We start from the raw sequence: 20,385 nt of genomic DNA, 5'->3' as shown, positions 1-20,385 counted from the left end.
AGGCAGGGCAAGTAATGATTGATCTTAAACTTTCCCCCCGTGGCTCTATCCAATTTGGGTCTAATCCTGTTTGTTCTGGCTTTAGCATGGGGTGCTAATGTTGTGCTGCCTATCATTCTTAGGGTGCTGAAAGCCAAAGAAACTCAAGCCTGACTCTCAGTCTGCTGCTGGATGCATTTAAAAGCAAACCATTGTGATTGGTACGTCCCCCACCCAACTCCTAATCCTCTGATCTCACTGCTAGGAGACAGACCCAGTAAAATCCTCTGTGCATACAATGAGAACTACAATCTCTTTTTCCATGTGGATTACAGACAACACTACAAATCCTGGAGGGACTTAAATGCACTGAGAGAAATGAAGCAGCTAGGCTTAAAAGAGGGATAGAGGGGAGGGTTAACACACATTTTTCACTGTTCAACAAAGGTAAAGAGCAAATATGCCTGTGCGAGTCAACATGTCCTTGTAAAGTTTTTAAATGTTTTAAAAACAGACCAATTGACATTCGGCCGTGAGAGCCGTTGTTGCCTATTATTCAAGACAATACTTTGTGACGATACTTTGTGATGTTACCTCGCGCCGCTACATCGCGCCCATACATCGCGCCGCCAATACTTTGAGCCAATACTTTGAGCCAATACTTTGTTGAATTATCTTTTTTGATGTTATCTTTTTACCTTGTCATGCAACCTATTATCTTATCCTTCCAGTCATGCAACAAAGTCACGTATAAGGAACTAAAAAAAAAGAAGATGTGGACAGTCCAATCTAAAATGGGTAGTATTTTCCTTCTAAATCATTTTAGGGAAACACTAACCAAATGACAAACGGAGCTGTCAGAAAATGAGAAACTGCCAAAACAAGGAAGGAATTGGGTTTAGGGAAGTGTTTAGTAGGGGCAGACATTAATTTAAAGGAAGGGACCGAGACAGACTGCGAATAGCCCTCCATGCACTCATGAAGCCCAGACAGTGTCCATCAGTTGAACAAGGACCTTTGAAAGAATGCCACAGAGGCAGAGCCGAGCCAACACACTGCTCTCTCTGTTTAGCTCTCGAGACTCTGGAGGGAAACACACTGCTTTGGAAGGCAGACGATAAGACCCAGTGAACCTCCTTCATTCATTCTGACTGGCTCTCCGTGCCACAGTTTCAGAACACCCTTGCTGTGCACTAGTGGACACAAATAGTTTGACTATGGGGACATTTTAGTTTTGAACATGCTCGTTGTCTCTATTTTGTGCTGACATTTAACATCTTGAAATGTGGCGTTTCTTATAGCTAAAAAGCAGTCTTTGTAAGAATGAAAGACAGAATAATTCTTATTTTTAGGTTAATAAGAAGGATTCAGTGCCACTGCCTATGTTTTAGACTCTTACCTCTGAGTAAAGTTATCCAAGCTGGAATGGTATCTTAAATGAGACATCTAAAGGAAATTATGCTGGATACTTTTGCATTTCAAACCTAAACAAAGATACATCTCTTTAGGGCCTCAGTTTATATTCCCTCCATGTCTGGGAAATGAAAAAAAAACACACCACTTAAACTTGAAACTTACCACTGGGGGAACAGGCAAAGTCCTCACGGAGGAAAAAGAGGTGTGTCAAACCTCAAAGCTTCTTGTTGTGCTAACCACTGAACAACCTTGTGGCCCATGAGAAATATTAAACTGGCTTTGACTTTGAAAATGGTCAATTGGGTCATTGTTGCCCTGCTACAGGGAGCACAGTGCTCTATGCTGGCAGTGTAACAATTCAGCTGGACCTTATAAGCGAATTGGTTTTGGCAGCAGATCGTGCTATTGGATGTTTTTTTTGCTGAAATTCACCTATACTTAGTTGTAGTTAATTTACCTTTTAAGTGTTTCTGTACACAGGCATGTACCTTCAGCTTGTTAGGAAGGAACCAGGTGTTTTCTAACAGAGTTGTTATTTAATTGGAGTGAAGATTTGACCAAGAGAGATTAGTTCTTAACAGTTCACAACAGCATCTCAAATGGCCTAATTGTGTGGTGAAATCAGTTGATTTCAATATAATTTTGCTCTCAGTGGATTTGCTCAAAGGGACAAAGTAAATCTGTGCACATTTTTGTCTCCCAGTTCAATTGTGGTTTTTCCAAGTTTGACCTTTAAGGGATATGAGAATAGGAAATACAAAAATATGGTCACTGTGTGTCACCTTTCAATGATAATTAGCCTTCTTTGTCGTAGCATAATCTAGTCAAAAAGGCATGTGAGGGTTTGCAGAAAGTTGTGTGACAAAAGTTGATGGCTTGAATACATCTTTTGGTTAAAATGTGTGAACTTTTTGAAAATGAATGGCAATGTTTATCCTGATTCAATACACCTACAGAGAAATCCCCTGGTGATGAGACATATAAAATGTTTATGTTCACATGTTCACAAAGACGTGTTATAAACGAGGAACCCAATGAGAGGAAATTGTACGTGGGCCTAATGCACTCCATTACTTAACCACTAGAAATACTGTTGGAAGAAAACAAAGTAATGTTAATATTTTATATTGGAAAGAATTGCCTAACAGAATGATTTCCCTTGCTTTATGCACCCCTCTGAACTCCCTTCCGTCTTATCTACCCCTCTCCTCCACCCTCGTTTCTTTCCTTCGTCTTTCCTCACCCTATCACAGGGGCATGGAGCCTTATGACCCCCCCACCACAGTGCTGGTCCAGAGACATGAGCCCCAGGGTGTCTCCACTATACTCAGCAGCACCGACTTCTTCCAGAGTGAACAGAACCGCACGGTGATCCTGGAGCAGGCCGACAGCTTCCAACTACGAGACAAGTACCTGTTCGCCACCACCACCCGGGTAAGAGAGCTGAGCACGCTGAACTGTGTTTGGTTAATGTCATGTTTGTCTCTTGCCACTGTGTTATTCTTGACATCAAAACCTTTTCTAACACATAAAGGTTGTACAGAGTAATGATGACCTTTTTTACAAAGGTTGAATTTGAGCTGACAAATTACCTAATTTATTGATCTGTCAATAGACCCAATATCACTTTGAAATCCTCGTGTTTATTAATCTTTCATATCATTACAAATGGAGTATCTTCTCTGCTTTTAATCGGCCAACCCTTAATGACAAAAAACAGGCTTTTAAAATTCAACTTACTGCTCAATAACCGCTGATTATGTAAGAAATAACTTATAGCAAGGATAATGCACCTCCTGAAAAACCTTCTTCAAAACAAACAATTTCAGTCCTCCTTTGTTAAATAGGTTATCTGGAAATGAGAACGGAAATGAAATGGTTCTGTAAGATAATTAAAGGGGAACAAAATTGGTTGTGAGAGTTGGAGGAAATTGAAACTTTCAATTTCATTTAATTTAGTCCACTCTGTTTTTCTGCTAGTTGTCTGTATTTTCCCCATTGTTTAATAGGCCTTTTTATGATTTTGGGGTTTTCCATTTCCTGTAGTGGATTATTTAGGTTTGTGTGCTTGTAAATGGTCTGCAAAGGCTAAAATCCCAAAGTTCCCTCTTGTATACCTCAAAGCAGTTGACCAATCACAACAGAGCCGCCTAGCTAACCGATCAGAGCAGAATAAAGCACCTTTTTTGAACATTTAAGCATGTAAACATGTTACGGTAGAGCCACAAAATACAAATATGAAACCTGAACATTTGCAGAATATATCCTCTTTAATCCATAACACTCCACTAAAAGTCCTTATTTACCCGAACCAAAAGACAGAAATATAATACTACAATGGACAGAAACTATTTCAAAAATGTTTAACAACTTGCAACAATGCACCTGCATACATTTTTTTTAAAAGCTCACATTGTATTACAGCTTAGTTGAGCAATGTAGTGAGCAACCAGTTTCCCACCTTAGCATAATGTGCTGAGTGTAACAGGTCAATATTTGGCAGGCGGTAACGTGAAGCGCTGTATTTTTGTCATTGTTAGTCTCCAGTGTTTGTGTAGAAAAAGCCTCGCTTAGGCAGCAGACAAACACACAGCGGAGCAGATGGTGAATAAGATTTGGATATCTTCTCCTCCTACGTTTCACAGGGTGCCTCGGACAGATTTGCTTTCTTCCGCATGACATGCCGGCTTGGGCTAACTGCAGTGTTTGAGAAACAATTGTAATCATAAGACAAGTCAGCTGTGAAAGATTTGTCTGATTGGATTATTGATATCAGATAGTTCATCATACTAGGTTAATGCATCTAGCTGTGCATCAAATCTTACTGCTGAGTCGCTTTTTGTATACTGCATTTATGAGTCAGGGATTTTTGCATTTTTTGTTTTGTTTTGCTGCATTGTAAGAATTTACACCAATCTATATAACAATCCACAAATCTGGAAAAAAAAAATCCAATAGAATTTTGCCATTGGATTTCAGCCCATACAATAAGCTCTGTGGCAAATACACATTCATGTTACTTAACATGTTTTGTTAAGCAGGATAATCTCCACATATTAATACCACATTTTTGAAGCGTTAATGCAATCCACTGAAGTAAATAGGTAAACGAACTACGTGATGATGTTTTGCAGTCTCTTTTAGTCACTTGTTAGCAACCGCGGTTTTCTTGACTCGTAAATGTTTTGGACATTCACGAGTGGTGTATTCACTGACGTTGGAGGACAAAACGTGAAAATGTCTTCAGATTGTGTTAACCACAGAATTTACTTCATGCTTCTAACCACAAACATAACAAAAAAACACTGACTTTGAGACAAGGGAGCCGCAAGTGGTAAAAATGATAAAAGTTTAAAGTTATTTGCGGGTTTTAGGACTCGTTTCTGCACCACTATATAGCTATCAAGTAACCAACACAACATCAATATTCATACCTACATTGAATATCAGATCTTACCACAGGGTCATTAGTAATGGACTGTGTTTCACATCCCATCTTTCCCATATTTCATCAAAGATATGTAGTTCAATGTAACTATTACTTATTTATGTTTTCCATTGCAATACTGCGCTAATTATGCAATGATTCAAATAACTGAATCTACTTTAACTGGGTCGCTTTCTGCTCTGCTATTTGCAAATGTGATTTCCAAAATTCTCCCACACCACGCCGCTCCTCCGCTACCTTCACTGGCTTCCGGTAACTGCTAGAATCCACTTCAAGACACTGGTACTTGCATACCATGCTGCGAATGGATCTGGCCCTTCCTACATCCAGGACATGGTTAAACCATACACCCCAGCACGTGCACTCCGCTCTGCATCAGCCAAACAGCTCGCTGCACCCGCACTGCGAGGGGGACCCAAGTTCCCAGCTGCAAAAACACGTGGGTTTGCTATCCTGGCTCCAAAATGGTGGAATGGTCTCCCCATTGAAATCAGGACAGCAGAAAGCTTACACATCTTCCGGCGCAGACTGAAAACTCATCTCTTTCGACTCCACTTCGAGCGATAGAATTACTATCAAAGCACTTATACACTAATAAAGGACTGGCTTATCTAAAGCCAGTTGAGTAGCACTTGAAATGTTTGGCTCTATGAAACCTGATGTACTTATATGATTCTGTTTTCTTCAAGTTTGTATCTTCCTGGTCGAATGTACTTATTGTAAGTCGCTTTGGATAAAAGCGTCAGCTAAATGCAATGTAATGTAATGTGATTAGGAAGGCAAGTGATCTATGAATACAGTCTGTAAATGCAGATTTGTGTTGCATATGGTGCAATTTACTGGGTACACAGAAGCAGGCAGTGTTAAGCGCTGTGCTAATAAATTGTCAGAAATATACAGCAGCTTCAATAATTACCAGTGGCTAATGTGGTCAAACTAACGAGTAATCCTCCCTTGCAATTACTATTGTGGTCCAATTACACGCAGAGGTTAACCTCAAAGTGTGGAGAGGCCAACAACTGCCAAGAGTGGTTTTGTTTACTGCTCGGGATGTGACGCAAGACGTTGTAAAACGAGGCATGTGCAGGGTTTAAGGCAGAGGCAATGGCCTTCTTTTTTCTTTGGGGCCTTTTTTTTTTATCCCCCAGTTAAAAAATGTATTTGCATTAAATGTGTGAGTTCACCCAATGTAACCTATGCTGGCATGTAAGTGATGGAAATGCCACTCTGTATCATTCATCATTTAAAAGGTTAGCAAGGATTTAGTCTTTTCCGTGTTGAAAAGCACCATCAGGAGGATGTATCAGTCAAATAATAATCTAGCGTCAGCTGTTCAGCCCTGTGTTTTGTAGCTTTAAATTAGCACTGTCCGACAGAAATTGTAGTGAGAATTCCTTAAGTTATATTTCACATCTAGATCTTAATCATCTTAATTGAGATCTCCAAGGAATTGTGAGTTTCTGCTTCTGTCACTCTGTGAAATGATAACGTTAGCTAATGTTAGCGAATGTTAACTCCTAAAGATAAAGTTGGATATATTGACCAAAAGAGAATGAGGATATCTGACTGATATCTTCACCTCTTTTGTCAGGCCTGAGAGTAGAGTTGTGCAACAGCTCAAGCAACAACAATTTCACAACAGTAGACGATTGAACGGAAAATAATCTTATAATAATCTAATAACAGCCTTGGAGGCTTTTTCGAACTGATATCAGATATAGTGTGTTATGCTAGCTTTAACTGTGATGAGCAAAATGTAAGAACTGTACAAACTGTGTGAAAATAAGTTAAAATGATTGTTTGAGCAATTAACCTTAACTCAAAGTGGACTTACTATGTTTTTTTACTGGAGCTTTTGACCACTAGAGTTTGTTCAGTAGTAATCAAAAGAGCCCTGTTGTGATCAATTGACCTACAGTAAGTATGGACATGGAATTTGTAAGGTGATAACAGTCGAAGATGACCTTGATATCTGATTAATAGCTGCAAATAAAGGATAGTATGTGAACCATGACTTCATGATAACAAGAATAAAGCCTAATTTTCTACCTAATAAAGATCATTGTTTGCACTCATTGTAGCATTATCTTCCTACTTACATGACGGATAAAACCATTGTTCTAAATAATTTCCAATCCAAATATGTAGACCGATTATAGAACAAAACCTTTTCAAATTCGACTTCGACCTAATACTGATCCATCTGGGGCTCGCTGACATGGAAAAGAAAGTAAAAGCCTTTGAGTTCAAGAGGGCAACATAATACTGCCAACACATGCTCTGTTTGGTTACGTTTCCTTTCTGAAGTGTTTCCTCAGAGAGTTTCTAGACCAATTAATCGGTGCTACATGGGATATAGGAAGTCATTATTGACTTCCAGCGAAGCGCTGAGATAACAGTGGCAGTGCAGAGGCGTAAAGTTTAGAGATGTTTTTGACGATTCAATCGTCAAAAACATCTCTAAACTTTATGCCTCTGCACTGCCACTGCTCTGTACGTGTATTTCTATCACCATGGGAAGAAACACAGTAATAGGTTACTGTAATGTATTGCTTTGTGGGTAGATTGCTTATATTTGCTGGTTATTGTGTTTTTGTCTCTTAGCATCATTTCTGCTATCTACCAAAGTGTACAACGTTAGCGTCATTCTGAACTAAAAATAAAAGTTAAGAGTTGGACATACTGAATTTTAAAACCTGCCTATCCACATCTGGCTTCACTCCCATATTGTGCTACATTAATACGAATGTACAAATGTACTGCTATATGTTATAAACAACTGAGATTGCAATATAATAATATAAATAATATAAAGGCAATATATATTGCAATACAAAAATACAAGCTTGTTCTTTAATGCTACAATTAAGAATTAAATGGATCACTCAGGGGCATGACATCTTCCTAAAAGTTTTGTATGAACAAAGGCAAGTAGGAGCTGCTAGCAGAGCTATCTATATTTGTTTTACCATGAAGAATCCTTTTAGGTGCTGTTTACACGAGAATGCAAACGTTTGTATCCGCTACTTTTCTCTTTCGTATAGCCCGTTCGTTCACACAAGGCCGTAACGGGAACGCGGAAACGGACCCCGCAAACGATAACAGGCCCCAAGGTGGGTAGATCTGCAAACGGAACGCTCTGGGGGGCCAAACGGCTCAGTGTGCCCTATACGATCATTTCCTGATAACGATGAAGCCATAGCCCCACTTCTGCTGCTCACTGCTGTAGCATGGTCAGTAGCTACTGTCAGTAGCTACTACTACTGCTACTGACCATGCTACAGATGTTAGTGCAAAATCTACAGCTCCTCTACCACAACCATCAGCAACAAGTGGACATGGAGAACTACATGAACTACAGGTTGCTAAATCCACCGCGGGGCATAAACAGAAGGGCAACCATGGCAATCATGCCCTGTGGTCTTCTTCGCTGCTTTTGGTGTATTTTGTGGCAGAAGTACAGCGCCACTTACAGGCCCGGCATATGTACTACAGCGTCTCCAGCGCTTTCGAGCGGTCTCGTGTGAACGGAAGACTTTTTTGATATCGTATTCGGTTCGTTTGCATTTCATTTTCGTTTGCGTGTAAATGGGGTCTTAGTTACTTTCTTTCATTTTTCTGTCTTTGGTTTGCACTAATTGGATTTAGAATAATGAAATATTACAAGGGCTTTTGTCAGTGCCAAGCTGCTTAAGCTAATTAAAGAGCCATAAATTGAGGGTTTTATATAGAAACATCTTAAGGATCTTAAGGAATAGAGTGCTAATCAGACTTTAAATATGCAGCCTTTGGTCCCATCAGGGGGACTTGAGTAAGATAACCGGCCTAATACTGTAGATGTAATGGGGACATTTATAATCCCTTCTTATCTTAGCAGTTATCTTTAAGCCATATTACTTCTCATCTAGATCAGTTTCTGTGCAAAGAAAGTCTGGGACAGACGGAGAAGAAAACAGGAAGTACAGATTGGGGAAGTAATTATTCCTCTACAAAGTGCAACAGTACTCCCTTCTGAAGCTCTTGCTTACTAGCAGTTTTTTTTAAAACAACACGGTTTAGTGAATACCACAGACACATTCCTGGCCCTCTCCTCATCTGTGTTTTGGTATTTTACAGGAAATTTCTAGAAGAGCTTTGCTGTTTAGAACTCCATGTTACCACATTGACACTTGCTATTGCTGCTATTCTAGTGTTTCTTCAAAGAGAAAGTATTTATTTTTCTCATTCTAAATGAAACTGAAGGAAGTAAAGTATCTTTTCCACCTAACTTTTTAACCTAAATTCCCCTTCTGCCCCTCCCTAGTTTTACAATTTCAGTGTAAGCAACTCATTAAAAAGTCTGGGTTGTGGATTTAAGTCTTATAAAGTCGATATACAAAATGGGCCTGTAAAGAGAAAGACAAATATCAGAACAACTCTGCATGAATTTGTTTAAGTTTTCTGTCCACCTGAAAATATTATTTACTCTCTTTTAGCTCTGTTTTTGTCTCATCAAACTCCTTATACAAATCTTGCTCTTTAGCTGCTAAATGTTGCACTGTGTTCACCATCTGTCCGTCTGATATATAGTGCTGGGCAGAGAGTGGTCATTGGTTTTATCACAGCTCTTTCACTGAACGCTTGCTGCTGTTGAAAGTATATCAACAAATATAGAGCAGTTGGGGGCATTAAACCCAAAACAATGAGCTGAAAGATGCTATAATGCTCCTTTTTAAAATGATCTAAAATGCATAGTTATTGTGTGACACACAATCATTAGTTAATTATTAATATAGGAATATCATTCTTTGCAGCTTTCGTGTGATTTAAAAAAAAAAGTCAAACTGTGTAAGACTACAATGAACCAACATGTCCCTAAATAATACCTCTTAAATATAATTTAGCCCAATAACAATGCTATACATTACTAGATACTGTACATAGGATAGTAGGAAAGTAAGTTGTTTTGTGAAGGGTATATTATTTATTTTTTAACATAACATGTGTATATGTTTATATCTGCTAGGAATGGCCACCTTTCAAAGCAATCTTGAAAATAACCTAGCAGGGTGAAATGAGTGTTAATAGGAGCCGTGCAAGGGGATGAGAGAACCAAGCATCCTTGTAGAAAAGGAAAAGATGCGGGGGCCCAGTATTGAGCCCTGTTGAACTCCTGTAACACAGCTGCGTTGTTCAGACATTTATCTTTAGACGTGGGTTAGCATAAAGATATTGTGTCCTTGATGGATTCATCAGCTTTCAATGTTTTCTGTATCCTTTGAAATCTTTATGGTTTCAAACAAAGGTCTGCTGTTTTATTTTTCCACAAAATGTTAGTCATTTATTCATGTCTTGTTGTCTCTTTTTGTTAGGCATCTATCTATATTCAACCTCTTCTGGTGATCCATGGACATCAGTTACTACTCTGACCTTTTATATAAATTGTTTTATAGTTTATTGTTTTCACAACAGCAGACTAGCCTCTATGGCCAGATCAACATCGCAAGTGTCCCTTATCTCATTGGTTTCATCTGGTTTAATAACAATTGTTATGTCAAAAAGTTGAGATCTCAGAGTTGGGAATTGCGTATTTATTCCCATTAACATTCCTTAGCACGACTACATCTAGTTTATTTCTGGTAATTTTATATTTATGAGTTGTGTATTACTTATTACAATTAACAATAATGTGATAGTGTCTGTTTGCCATCAGGCTGCGTTGATCTGAGGCCCTGATCTAATTTTGAGAAAACAGCGAGAGTTTAGAGAGGATCAGCTTCAGAGAATATGAGCACAGTGGAATGTGTGGCCAATTACTGTTGCCATTGCAAGGCAATCTGAGGTTTCAGTGGGAAAATATATGGTATAATCACCATACCACTTACATGTGAAAACACATACCGTAGTTGACACTCTCCTCCTGTCTAATTTTCCCTCTCGACTCACAAATTACACTGACCTGAAAACCTTGATTAAAGTATAACATGTGAAGAGAATATAGTCCTATAGACAACTGTTCCTTACATATCAGAAGGAATATTGGCTTGTATTTTACATAATTTTATACCATATAGACCTTAACCCTTATTTTCCTCTCTCTCCATTCCCTCCTAGTGTTTCAGTGTAGTTGCTGCTTTGCTTTCACATCACACCACACAGTCGATGTGGCACTACGCTAGATAAATCAATAGACTGAATTGAAAAGCCTGAAATGCTTTGCTGGAGACTGGGGGGTGTTTTAGGCAGTCAAGGATGGAAATAAATTGTTCCAAGACACACACACAGATACAGTACACACAGCTTTTTGTACCCCACTGTGAGTCTTTCTGGACTTTTAATGTTTTCTGACTCAGCTGGCAAGCACTGTAAGGCCATGAAGACAGGAAAACATCATCAGGATAGTCCAGATAACCAAAGTCACTTGTCCTTATCCACAACCTCTGGGGACCGCACTGCACAACGATGTTTGAGATTTTTAGATGCCTGATTTAACATTTCAACAAATATTTTGAGTAGTTGTGGCCACCAACATTTATGCTAACTCATTGAATCCCTTCTTCATTGACAGATGAAGCCTGTATGTCAATTCCAAGTTGGAGTTGCTGAGTTACCAAACAGATCACAGCAGATTGGCCGCCTCTGAAATGTTCAAGGGTTTGACATACATGATGAGTTATCTGACTGTGCTTTCTCTGTCTCTGTGTCCTCTGCCTCTCCAGAAACAGTTTGGCAGCCATGCACCTTCATCTGTCCAGCTCTGGGTCTCCTACAACCGCCAGCCAATGAAAGCAGCCCAGTTTATGACCCGACATCCAATCACAGTGAGTTTCTTTTACATCTAATGCTGCAGTCATTCAATTGATGAACAACTAATGAAAACTGGATCAACCGGCCAAATGAGGAACTAAAGATGAAGTATTTCTGGGTATCGAATCGGAATTGAACCCAAATCCCATAATCCAACGCTACTTCAAAACACACCAAACTCTTTTGTTGTTGTGTTACGGCGCTAAAATGTATGTATAGAAAAAAATGTGCGTTTATCTGAAAACAACGTTAGAAGAAGTCCCTTTTATTTTTCCGGGAAATTCCGTTGTTCACTGTTATTATACACAGTACACACACATGCACAGGACCTATACATATGAAGTCTGAAAACATATATATAAATATAAAACACAGTGAGTGAGCAATTGTTCAATGAAGTCAAGTTACTAAGTACATTTGCAAAGGACTGTACTTAAGTACAATTCTGAGGTACTTGTACTTTACTTGAGTATTTGAATTAGTTTTTTACTTTGTACTTCTACCCCACTACATTTATTTAATACCTTAAGTTACTTTGCAGATTTGGATTACTAATTGAATACATAGTCAAAACTCAAATAAGACTTGAGTTACACCTGGAGTAAATTCACAAGCTACCCAGCAGTCAATAAAATAATAAAATGAGTTCCAGCTTTACCAGCTTTGATAAACATATTAATGCATTGATGATAATAATCTAAATGTATTATATATATTATTCTAAAATGAGCAAATGTGCTTAGTACTTTTACTTTCGGTACTTCAAGTATATTTTGATGCTAATGCGTATGTCCTTTATTGAGTTGAGTAAACTTCTACTTGTAACAGAGTATTCTTATCTCTGGTACTTATATGTTTACTTAAAGTGGATCTATCATGCTATATTTGAATAATATATTGTAGGGCCATACCTATACAAAACATGTCAGCGAAGTTTTTTTTTCAAAATACCAAACAGATCATGCATTTTAGCCATGCCTCATTTCGCTCTATTTGCTCTTTTTTAGCCCTGTTCTTGCAAGGGCTGAATCTGAGAAGTCTTCTTCGCTGCTTTTGTGGCAGAATACAGCGCCACCTACAGACCTGGCATATGTACTACAGCGTCTCCAGCGCTTTCGAATGGCAATGGCTGTGGCTGTCTCCTCCTGATAGGTGGAGAGTTGCCCATATAGGCGGAGCTCCTCGTTCCTGACGTTAGAGAATTTTCAAATCTGGATCAGTCTGTATCAGATCCGTTGCAGCCCCGTTTTTAGAGATTTGGGTATGGAGGAAAAGAGAAAGGGTTGTGTTTTCTGACACTTGGTGAGCTCCCTGACACACCGGGGACACATATTCATGTATAAAAGACGTACAAAAGTGCATTTTGTATGATAAGTCCCCTTTAAGTAAAGTAACCACTGGAATTGTCAGAGCATACAGATTGTCAGTTTTTCCAACCCCAGGGAACAGTTGGTTCGATGCCTCGGCAGTGCCCAGGAAGGGAACTGGCACCTCTCCAAGCTACCAGTCCACATTCCTTATTTTTGTTTCTATCGGGACGTGAACCGGCGACCCTTTGGTCCCAAAGCCAAGTCTCTTAAGTTTGAGCTACTGCCGCTAAATCTTAATGAATGAACCTTAAGATGTGTTAACCTAACGGGAAAAATACCTTTTCTGTGGTCAACAGAACATTGTACAAAGAGCTTGTATTTTTGCAGAATATGCAGATTTAAAAGGTGTTAGATCCATGAGTTAACCTGATTGTCAAGATAGTGGTTCCCAAAGTTTGTATGAATTTGCCAATGGGATAATTCTCGAGCCAGTGTCAAACGCTCCTCCTAACTCCTATCTGTTTTAGCACTCTCTGCAGTAGTTGTAATAAGCAAACTAAATATGAACACTGTGGCTCCCATTTAAAAAAAAAAATACAGACAAACGATATCTTCATTCTGATGGAGGAACCACCTACATCATCATGTATGCAGCTGAATTTTTGTTTCTGAAATCTTTTTACATCGTTTCCAGTCATATTGCATCCTCAGTCTAAAGATGACCCCCCTCCCATCTTCTTCTTGTCCTAACAGGAGTACTACATAGCAGATGCGTCAGAGGACCAAGTGTTTGTGTGTGTGAATCACCTGAACAACGTCACACACCTCTACATCTCGGACACACAGGGCCTGTCCTTCTCTCTGTCTCTGGAGAATGTTCTTTACTACAGTCCTGAGGGCTCTGGCAGCAACACACTGATCAGGTATTACACACACACACACACACACACACACACACACACACACACACACACACACACACACACACACACACACACACACACACACACACACACACACACACACACACACACACAGTGTAGTTTAAAGAGGCCCTGTTTCGCTCATTTTCAGGTTCATATTTGTATTTTGTGCCTCTACTGTGACTCTTTTCACCCTGTCCGAAACCAGTCTGTTCTGATTAGTTAGCTGGCAGGCCTCTGTTTTGATTGGCCAACTGCTCCGAGATGTCCCAACCCTTAGCCTATCACGTACAATGTGTTGGAGCGCTAGCCAATAGAAGCCTGAGTGTTACATAGTGACGTCACTATGTTATCAAAGTAAACAAAGGAGTCCAATGGAGGCGTTTCAGAGTATGTGGTAGAGAAAATGTTAGCAGACCATTTAAATTTGCACAAAAACACACATTAGGAAAGGTAAAACCACAAAATGCACAATAGGACCTCTAAGACACATTAAAGCTGCATTCAAATGATAAAAGCCTTGTGGTGAAAACAGCCAGTTCATTTTTCTTTCTATGGTCACCTTCCTTGCTAGCTTGTGCGCTACATACAGCTGTTATCTGATTGAGCAGTGCTGGGTGACAACGTAGAGCATTGAGATGCTGCGGTCAACGCTTCCGCCTAATGTATTGGCACCGATTTCTCCACAGGAATTAAATGTCAACGCAGAGCTTTTTCCGCCCATGTCGCAAATATAGGCCACTAAAGAAAAGTCTAACAAGTGCAACAAATATGAGGCTGATGGATAGAGTAAACCTGTTGGTCTGGTTTGAAGACAAAAGTACATGTGATATATAATCCTCCTAATCTCCTGGGTCTTCCCACAGCTGCTGGCTTCACAGGGTGGCACCAGATGTATGGTCTCCCTTTCAAGGCAAAGAGCAGCAGATTTACACCAAGCTCTTTCTGGTTGTCTGAGCAAGGGTAGGGCCGATTTATCAACAGTGCGCAGATTGATTTTACGAGGGCAACCCAAGTTGGACACAAGGGCTGTCTGAAGCAATCCCAAAGCAATTATTTTTATTGGCATGGAAAGTTTTAATTACGTATTGCGGCTGTACAGCACACACCTGAGAGAGAGAGATCTTCTTTCTTTTTTTTTTAAGCACGCTAGTCACCCTTAAATCATTGGCGCAATATTGGTATAAGGAATTTGATCAAAGACATCTCAATATTAAAATGTCTTCATGTCGCACAGCAATATCTGGGAGGCTTCCAGTTCCTTGTTTCGCAATATGGTTTAGGGAACTAGTCTGTGGGAACCATATTGAGAGCTTTTGAATCAACACGCATAGCTTTCATTAAAAAGTATATAGCAGGGGTGTCAAACTCAAGGCCCGGGGGCCAAATCCGGCCTGTGACTTCATTTTATGTGGCCCCACAAGAGCTTGCAAAGAATATTATATGTTTATTATACGGTTACATGATGATTTACTGAAGCACGTTGCCCATAAACTACATGTCCCACAATGCATCTCAAATTAGACTTTTTTTCTCAGAATTTGACTTTTTTTCTTCTAAATATGCCTTTTTTTCTTAGAATGTGCCTTTTTCTCAGAATTTGACTCTTTTTTTTTTTTTTTTTTTATGTTACTTTCTTTAAAAAAAAAATGTCACTTCTGTTTTTTGATTGTGACTTGTTTTACAGAATTTGGCTTTTCTTTTTAAATCATTTTGTGACTTGCAATTATTTGCCCTAGACTTCTGCTTTCAGACGTACTTAATTATGAAGTTATTACCCTATCCAATAATAATCCAATACAGAGACAATATTGTAATATAATACATTATTTTATATATATATTTACCGTATATATGTATTTTTTATATAGTCTTAAAGTTACAACCGGCCCTTTGAGTGCAGCCATAATGCTGATGTGGCCCGCGATTAAATTGAGTTTGACACCCCTGGTATATAGTGTTATTGGTCACTTCCTATAGTGTGTTAATCAGGTTTTGGTGCATGTAAATGCTCTGCAAAAGTAAAAATCCCTGTGTTCCCTCCAGAGGGAGTTTTCTCCCACACACTCTCCCCCCCTTGCCTGAAACGCCTCTGTTGTTAATTTCCCTAACATAATGACATCACTATGTAACACTTCCACTTCTTTTGGCTAGCGCTGCAACACATTGTACATGAAAGGCTAAGGGGTGGGAGATCTCTAAGTGGTTGACTAATCAAAACAAGACTGAGCAGCTAACCAATCAGAGCAGACTGGGCTCTGGTTTCAGACAGAGGGTGAAAAGAGGTGCTGCAGCACAGGCAGTATGAGAAAAATAAAGAGCTTTTTGAACATTAAAGCATGGAGACATGTCACAGTAGAGGCTCAAAATACAAATATGAAACAAAACAATTGAGCATAATATGTCCTCTAGTATTATAACAGCTTATTATCTGTCTATTAAGGCTTTTTGTGGTTGTTTGTGTCCTGGTTTTGTATAAGGGTTGTCAGTTTGTTTGTAGATTTTACTTATTTACTGTATATGAATAAAACTACAGGTTATTCTGTATTTATGTTGTCAGGTAGGGAAATCAGCCTTGGATCAGCTGTGTGCATTATACATGTTTTAAAGACGACAAGCTATATTTTGGTTAGGGTCCAAGTCACTGCAAGAATTTTGAGAAAGAATATAATGGACTCGTTTCCCATCAGATCAAAATGAACTGTCAGTAACTCAGCCAGCAAATCAATTTTCATGACAACTGAGCTAATGTCTTCTGCTGATGAAAGCGTGTGATACATTTGAAATCTCCAGAGAAATCATTAGTCGGGTTGTTTTGTTAAACTAGCTCCTTGGTAAAGATGAAATGTCATGCTTAATATTTATTTAGTTCTATGAATATAATGTTTTTACGCATTTTCCCTTTGTTTAAGAATTGGATCACACGCTCAAGCCAATTGTACAGACGCATACAAATGAGCACGGTGTTTACGTCCGGTAAATATTAAGCACAGTTTGCGAGTTTTCTAGTAATAGAGTAGTTCCCATAGCAACCTTAGACACTGACAGTGAAACGTCTAGTTTCTGCCTAAAAAGGTCTGATAACAGTGAGTCTTTGTAAACAACAAAGAGTAATTCCTCTTTATCTAATAAAAGGGAATCTATTGATCTGACTCCACAACTCTGTCTGACCTCTCATTGTTTTTCTGCTCCTCTATAATCACATCAGGAAGCTCCTGTGTTGTTTTGTCATAGGCGGTTACAGTGCAGGCTCAGGTGTTTGCCTCCCAATGTTGATTCTCCCTTTGTATGTGACACTGTTTTCTGATAATGAAATGAAGTGTACCTTCTGTTCATCTAATCCTACAGCATCCTGTGGGTGAAAGTGCGTGTGTTTGTATGCAGCTCTCTTACATCATTTCTGGGTAATGATGTTGAAGCTTCCTGTTTACCTCTCTCTGCTTTGTGTTAAGTTACCTCTACAGCTCTATAATACAGATGCACTATGTCTACTTGCGTTTACCCTCCAGTGTTAGTGAGCCAAGTGAAAGGGACATGTATGGGGCAACTTAAAAATACTAGATTTATAAATAAGATATAAGATGCAATGAGTGTATTGTCTTATTCAAAAAAGCTAAAGCCTAGTTGTTGTCAATTAAAATCTTAAAGAGGACAAATTCTGTAAATGTTTAGGTTCATATTTGTATTTTGTGTCTCTGCTGTGAAATGTCTGCATGCTTTAATGTTCAAAAAGCCCTTTATTTGTCTCATACTGCCTGTGCAGCAGCACCTCTTTTCACCCTCTGTCTGAAACCAGAGCCCAGTGTGCCCTGATTGGTTAGCTGGTCGGCTCTGTTTGCGATTTGTCAACCGCTTAGAGATGTGTCGGGAATGTCCTGTATCACATACAATGTGTTGGAGCTCCAGCCAATGGACATGATGTCATTATGTTACGGAAGTAAACAAAGGAGTCCAATGGAGGCCTTTCAGGCAAAGGGGGGGGGGGGGGGGGGGGAGTGTGTGAGAGAGAAACTCCCCCTGGAAGGAACTTGTTGCCTTTGCAGACCCTTTACAACAACCTGTATAACACACTACAGCAAAGCCTCTTTTAAGTCTCAGGCTCTTCCAAAACAGTAACACACTATATACTTGAAATGAAAAATACATTAAAATGTATTTTATGGGGATTTATTATAAGTTGTTTATTCCTTCTTCCTTATCTGCAGTTATATCAACAACTGTAGGACATTAAAGACGACTTCATCAACTGTCCTCCTCTGAACGCTCTGCCCCTGTGTTTCAGGTACTTTGCCAACGAGCCCTTTGCAGACCTGCACCGTGTGGACGGGCTGCGAGGAGTCTTCATCGCCACGCTCATCAACGGCTCGCTCAACGGCTCGCTCAACGAGGACAATATGCGATCAGTCATCACTTTCGACAAGGGGGGGACGTGGGAGCTGCTCCAGCCCCCTACTGCTGACAGCCTGGGAGGCACTGTGGAATGCCAGGTACACCTATTTAAGATTTTTGTTTGCCAACATCAGAAATTGGCTCGTGAAACGGACCAATCGGTGCAAAGTAGGCAATAGTCCCAGTGTCCCAGAAACAGGTTCACTGTATCTCAATCGGTTTTGCTTATTTCATTCATTGCAACTTCGTTAAACAATTTGTTCTCTATATAAAACAATTGCCCATGGTGAACTATTAGCTGTTAATGCAGCCTGTATATGTTTACAACCACATTTAAGAGCTATGTTATTTATTTTAGATTATGCTCACATGATACATATTCTCTTATAAAAGCATGTTTAATCAAATTAGCATTAATAATCATAAATGATATTGTACACAGCCTCTTTTTTATTTTGTACATCCTATTTCTACATTTACACCTTCACACACTCCGTAGTTTATTAAGTCTGCTGGTAGCCTTATTCCCATTCTTTACTCTGAATTGCAATTTATTATAATTATTATTGTGAATGGAAAGTATCTTGACAAGATGACAGATCCTTTAAGCAGCATTTCAGTTTCACAAACTGATTATGGTGTGATGAATACGGTCAAACCTCTATTATACTCAATTACCATGGATCCTTAAGGTCTTACGTCATTTAATTCATTTATCTATAAAAAAAAAGGCCTTAGTTGGTAATAAAAGTATCTGAAAAGTAGGATTTAATTTGTTTTTGTTTTTTTCTAACATTGCAATGTCAAACCTCAAAATAATTTGTATTCTTTATCAATATTCATATCAAGTATTAGTATCAGCCAAATAAATTGAAAGTTCACCTTCCTAAACTTACCATCAATTTCGAGCACTCACTTTCTCTGTCTAGTACTCTCATGATGTCATTTGGTGGTAAAGCAAAGAGAAGAAAATGACTAAGGAACAAATCGTCAATCTTCTTCCTCTCCTCCTCCACAGCTCGGTAAAGGTTGCTCCCTGCACCTGGCCCAGCGCTGGAGCCAGTTGTTCAACATCCAGCTGAGGAGGATGCCCATTTTATCCAAGGACTCTGCACCTGGACTCATCATGGCCACAGGTGGGACTACATTTTAGTTTTAACCCACGCTTAAATTCCACTATTCGAATAGTACTAACTAGAGTCTGTAAATAAAATAAAAGATACAAATAAAACATTTGGCAGGAGTGTGTGTGTGTTACTCAAGACAGATGAAGAGACTTTAGCTGCCATCTGTTGGAGATGCTCTCTCTTTCAGAGCTGGAGCCAGGCAAGCTTTTGTTATTTTTACAGCAACATTCTCTTGTTCTGATGACACAGATATGTTCACACAGAGGAAACCAGCCAAAACCTACCCACAAGTGGTTCTCAGCGGTCATCTATCTGCCTTTCTGTATCTCGTATTCTTCCTGTATTGCTTAAAACACAGGAAATCCATCTGAACTCTAGATGCTAGAAGCTTCTTCTTAGTCATGGTACGTCCACACAGCAGCTTTAAAAAAATCTTCCAACGCTTCTCTGCCCATTGACTTTGAATGGGGGTGACGTCACTTTGCCTTGCTTTTTGCCGAACTGCATTGTGGGGAAGCAAAGCAAAGATTTCCAGGATTTTCAGGATTCAAAAGTTGAGCAATGTTCAACTTTTGAAGCTGAGCTGGAAGCATCAGCCAATCAAATCCCGTTTATGCAAATCTGACAGTACAAGCGCTAGCCAATCAAACCGCGATGAGTATGAGTTCATTTCCTCATATTCCAAACGAGAAATTACGGTAGCAAATCACCCGGTTCTTTACGACCAGAACTATTTACCGGGATACAAACTGGAGGAACCAGGCATGGAGGGAGGTGGCAGAGACAGTGGGTGAAACTGGTAGGTTTTCGCCTGTTTGGGGAGTATATATATATATATATTAGGGCCGGGACTTTAACGCGTTAATTAAGATTAATTAATTACACAAAAATTAACGCATTTTAATCGCACTTATTTTTGTACCGCGGAACGTTTCTCACTGGATGAGTTTCAGGGGTACCGATTATACTGGAGCACCAACTAACGTTCATGACTTCAGACAACAACA

The 20,385-nt window shown here is 39.3% G+C and overlaps 1 protein-coding gene across 1 annotated transcript; it reads left to right on the top strand.

The window, feature by feature from the left end:
* Nucleotides 1-2,652: 2,652 nt before the first annotated feature.
* Nucleotides 2,653-19,482, top strand: LOC104945933 (sortilin-related receptor-like). The gene is made up of 5 exons (XM_010771662.1): nucleotides 2,653-2,829; nucleotides 11,542-11,643; nucleotides 13,693-13,862; nucleotides 18,145-18,349; nucleotides 19,270-19,482. Exons 1-5 carry the CDS (start codon nucleotides 2,653-2,655, stop codon nucleotides 19,402-19,404), a joined length of 789 nt encoding a protein of 262 aa, XP_010769964.1. The 3' UTR covers nucleotides 19,405-19,482.
* Nucleotides 19,483-20,385: the final 903 nt, after the last annotated feature.

This window comes from Notothenia coriiceps, unplaced genomic scaffold (genome assembly GCF_000735185.1).
Source record: "Notothenia coriiceps isolate Sejong01 unplaced genomic scaffold, NC01 NC01_scaffold00010274, whole genome shotgun sequence".
NCBI classification, from domain to species: Eukaryota; Metazoa; Chordata; class Actinopteri; order Perciformes; family Nototheniidae; genus Notothenia; species Notothenia coriiceps.
The sequence above is the reverse complement of the archived record's forward strand: the minus strand, read 5'-3'. Positions and strand labels throughout refer to the sequence as shown.

Bases quoted from the DNA above. Each gene is read 5' to 3' on its own strand.
- LOC104945933 (XM_010771662.1), top strand. From the start codon at position 2,653: ATGGAGCCTTATGACCCCCCCACCACAGTGCTGGTCCAGAGACATGAG. The intron at 11,644-13,692 runs GTGAGTTTCTTT...TTGTCCTAACAG, and splicing joins TGACCCGACATCCAATCACA to GAGTACTACATAGCAGATGC. The intron at 13,863-18,144 runs GTATTACACACA...CCTGTGTTTCAG, and splicing joins GGCAGCAACACACTGATCAG to GTACTTTGCCAACGAGCCCT.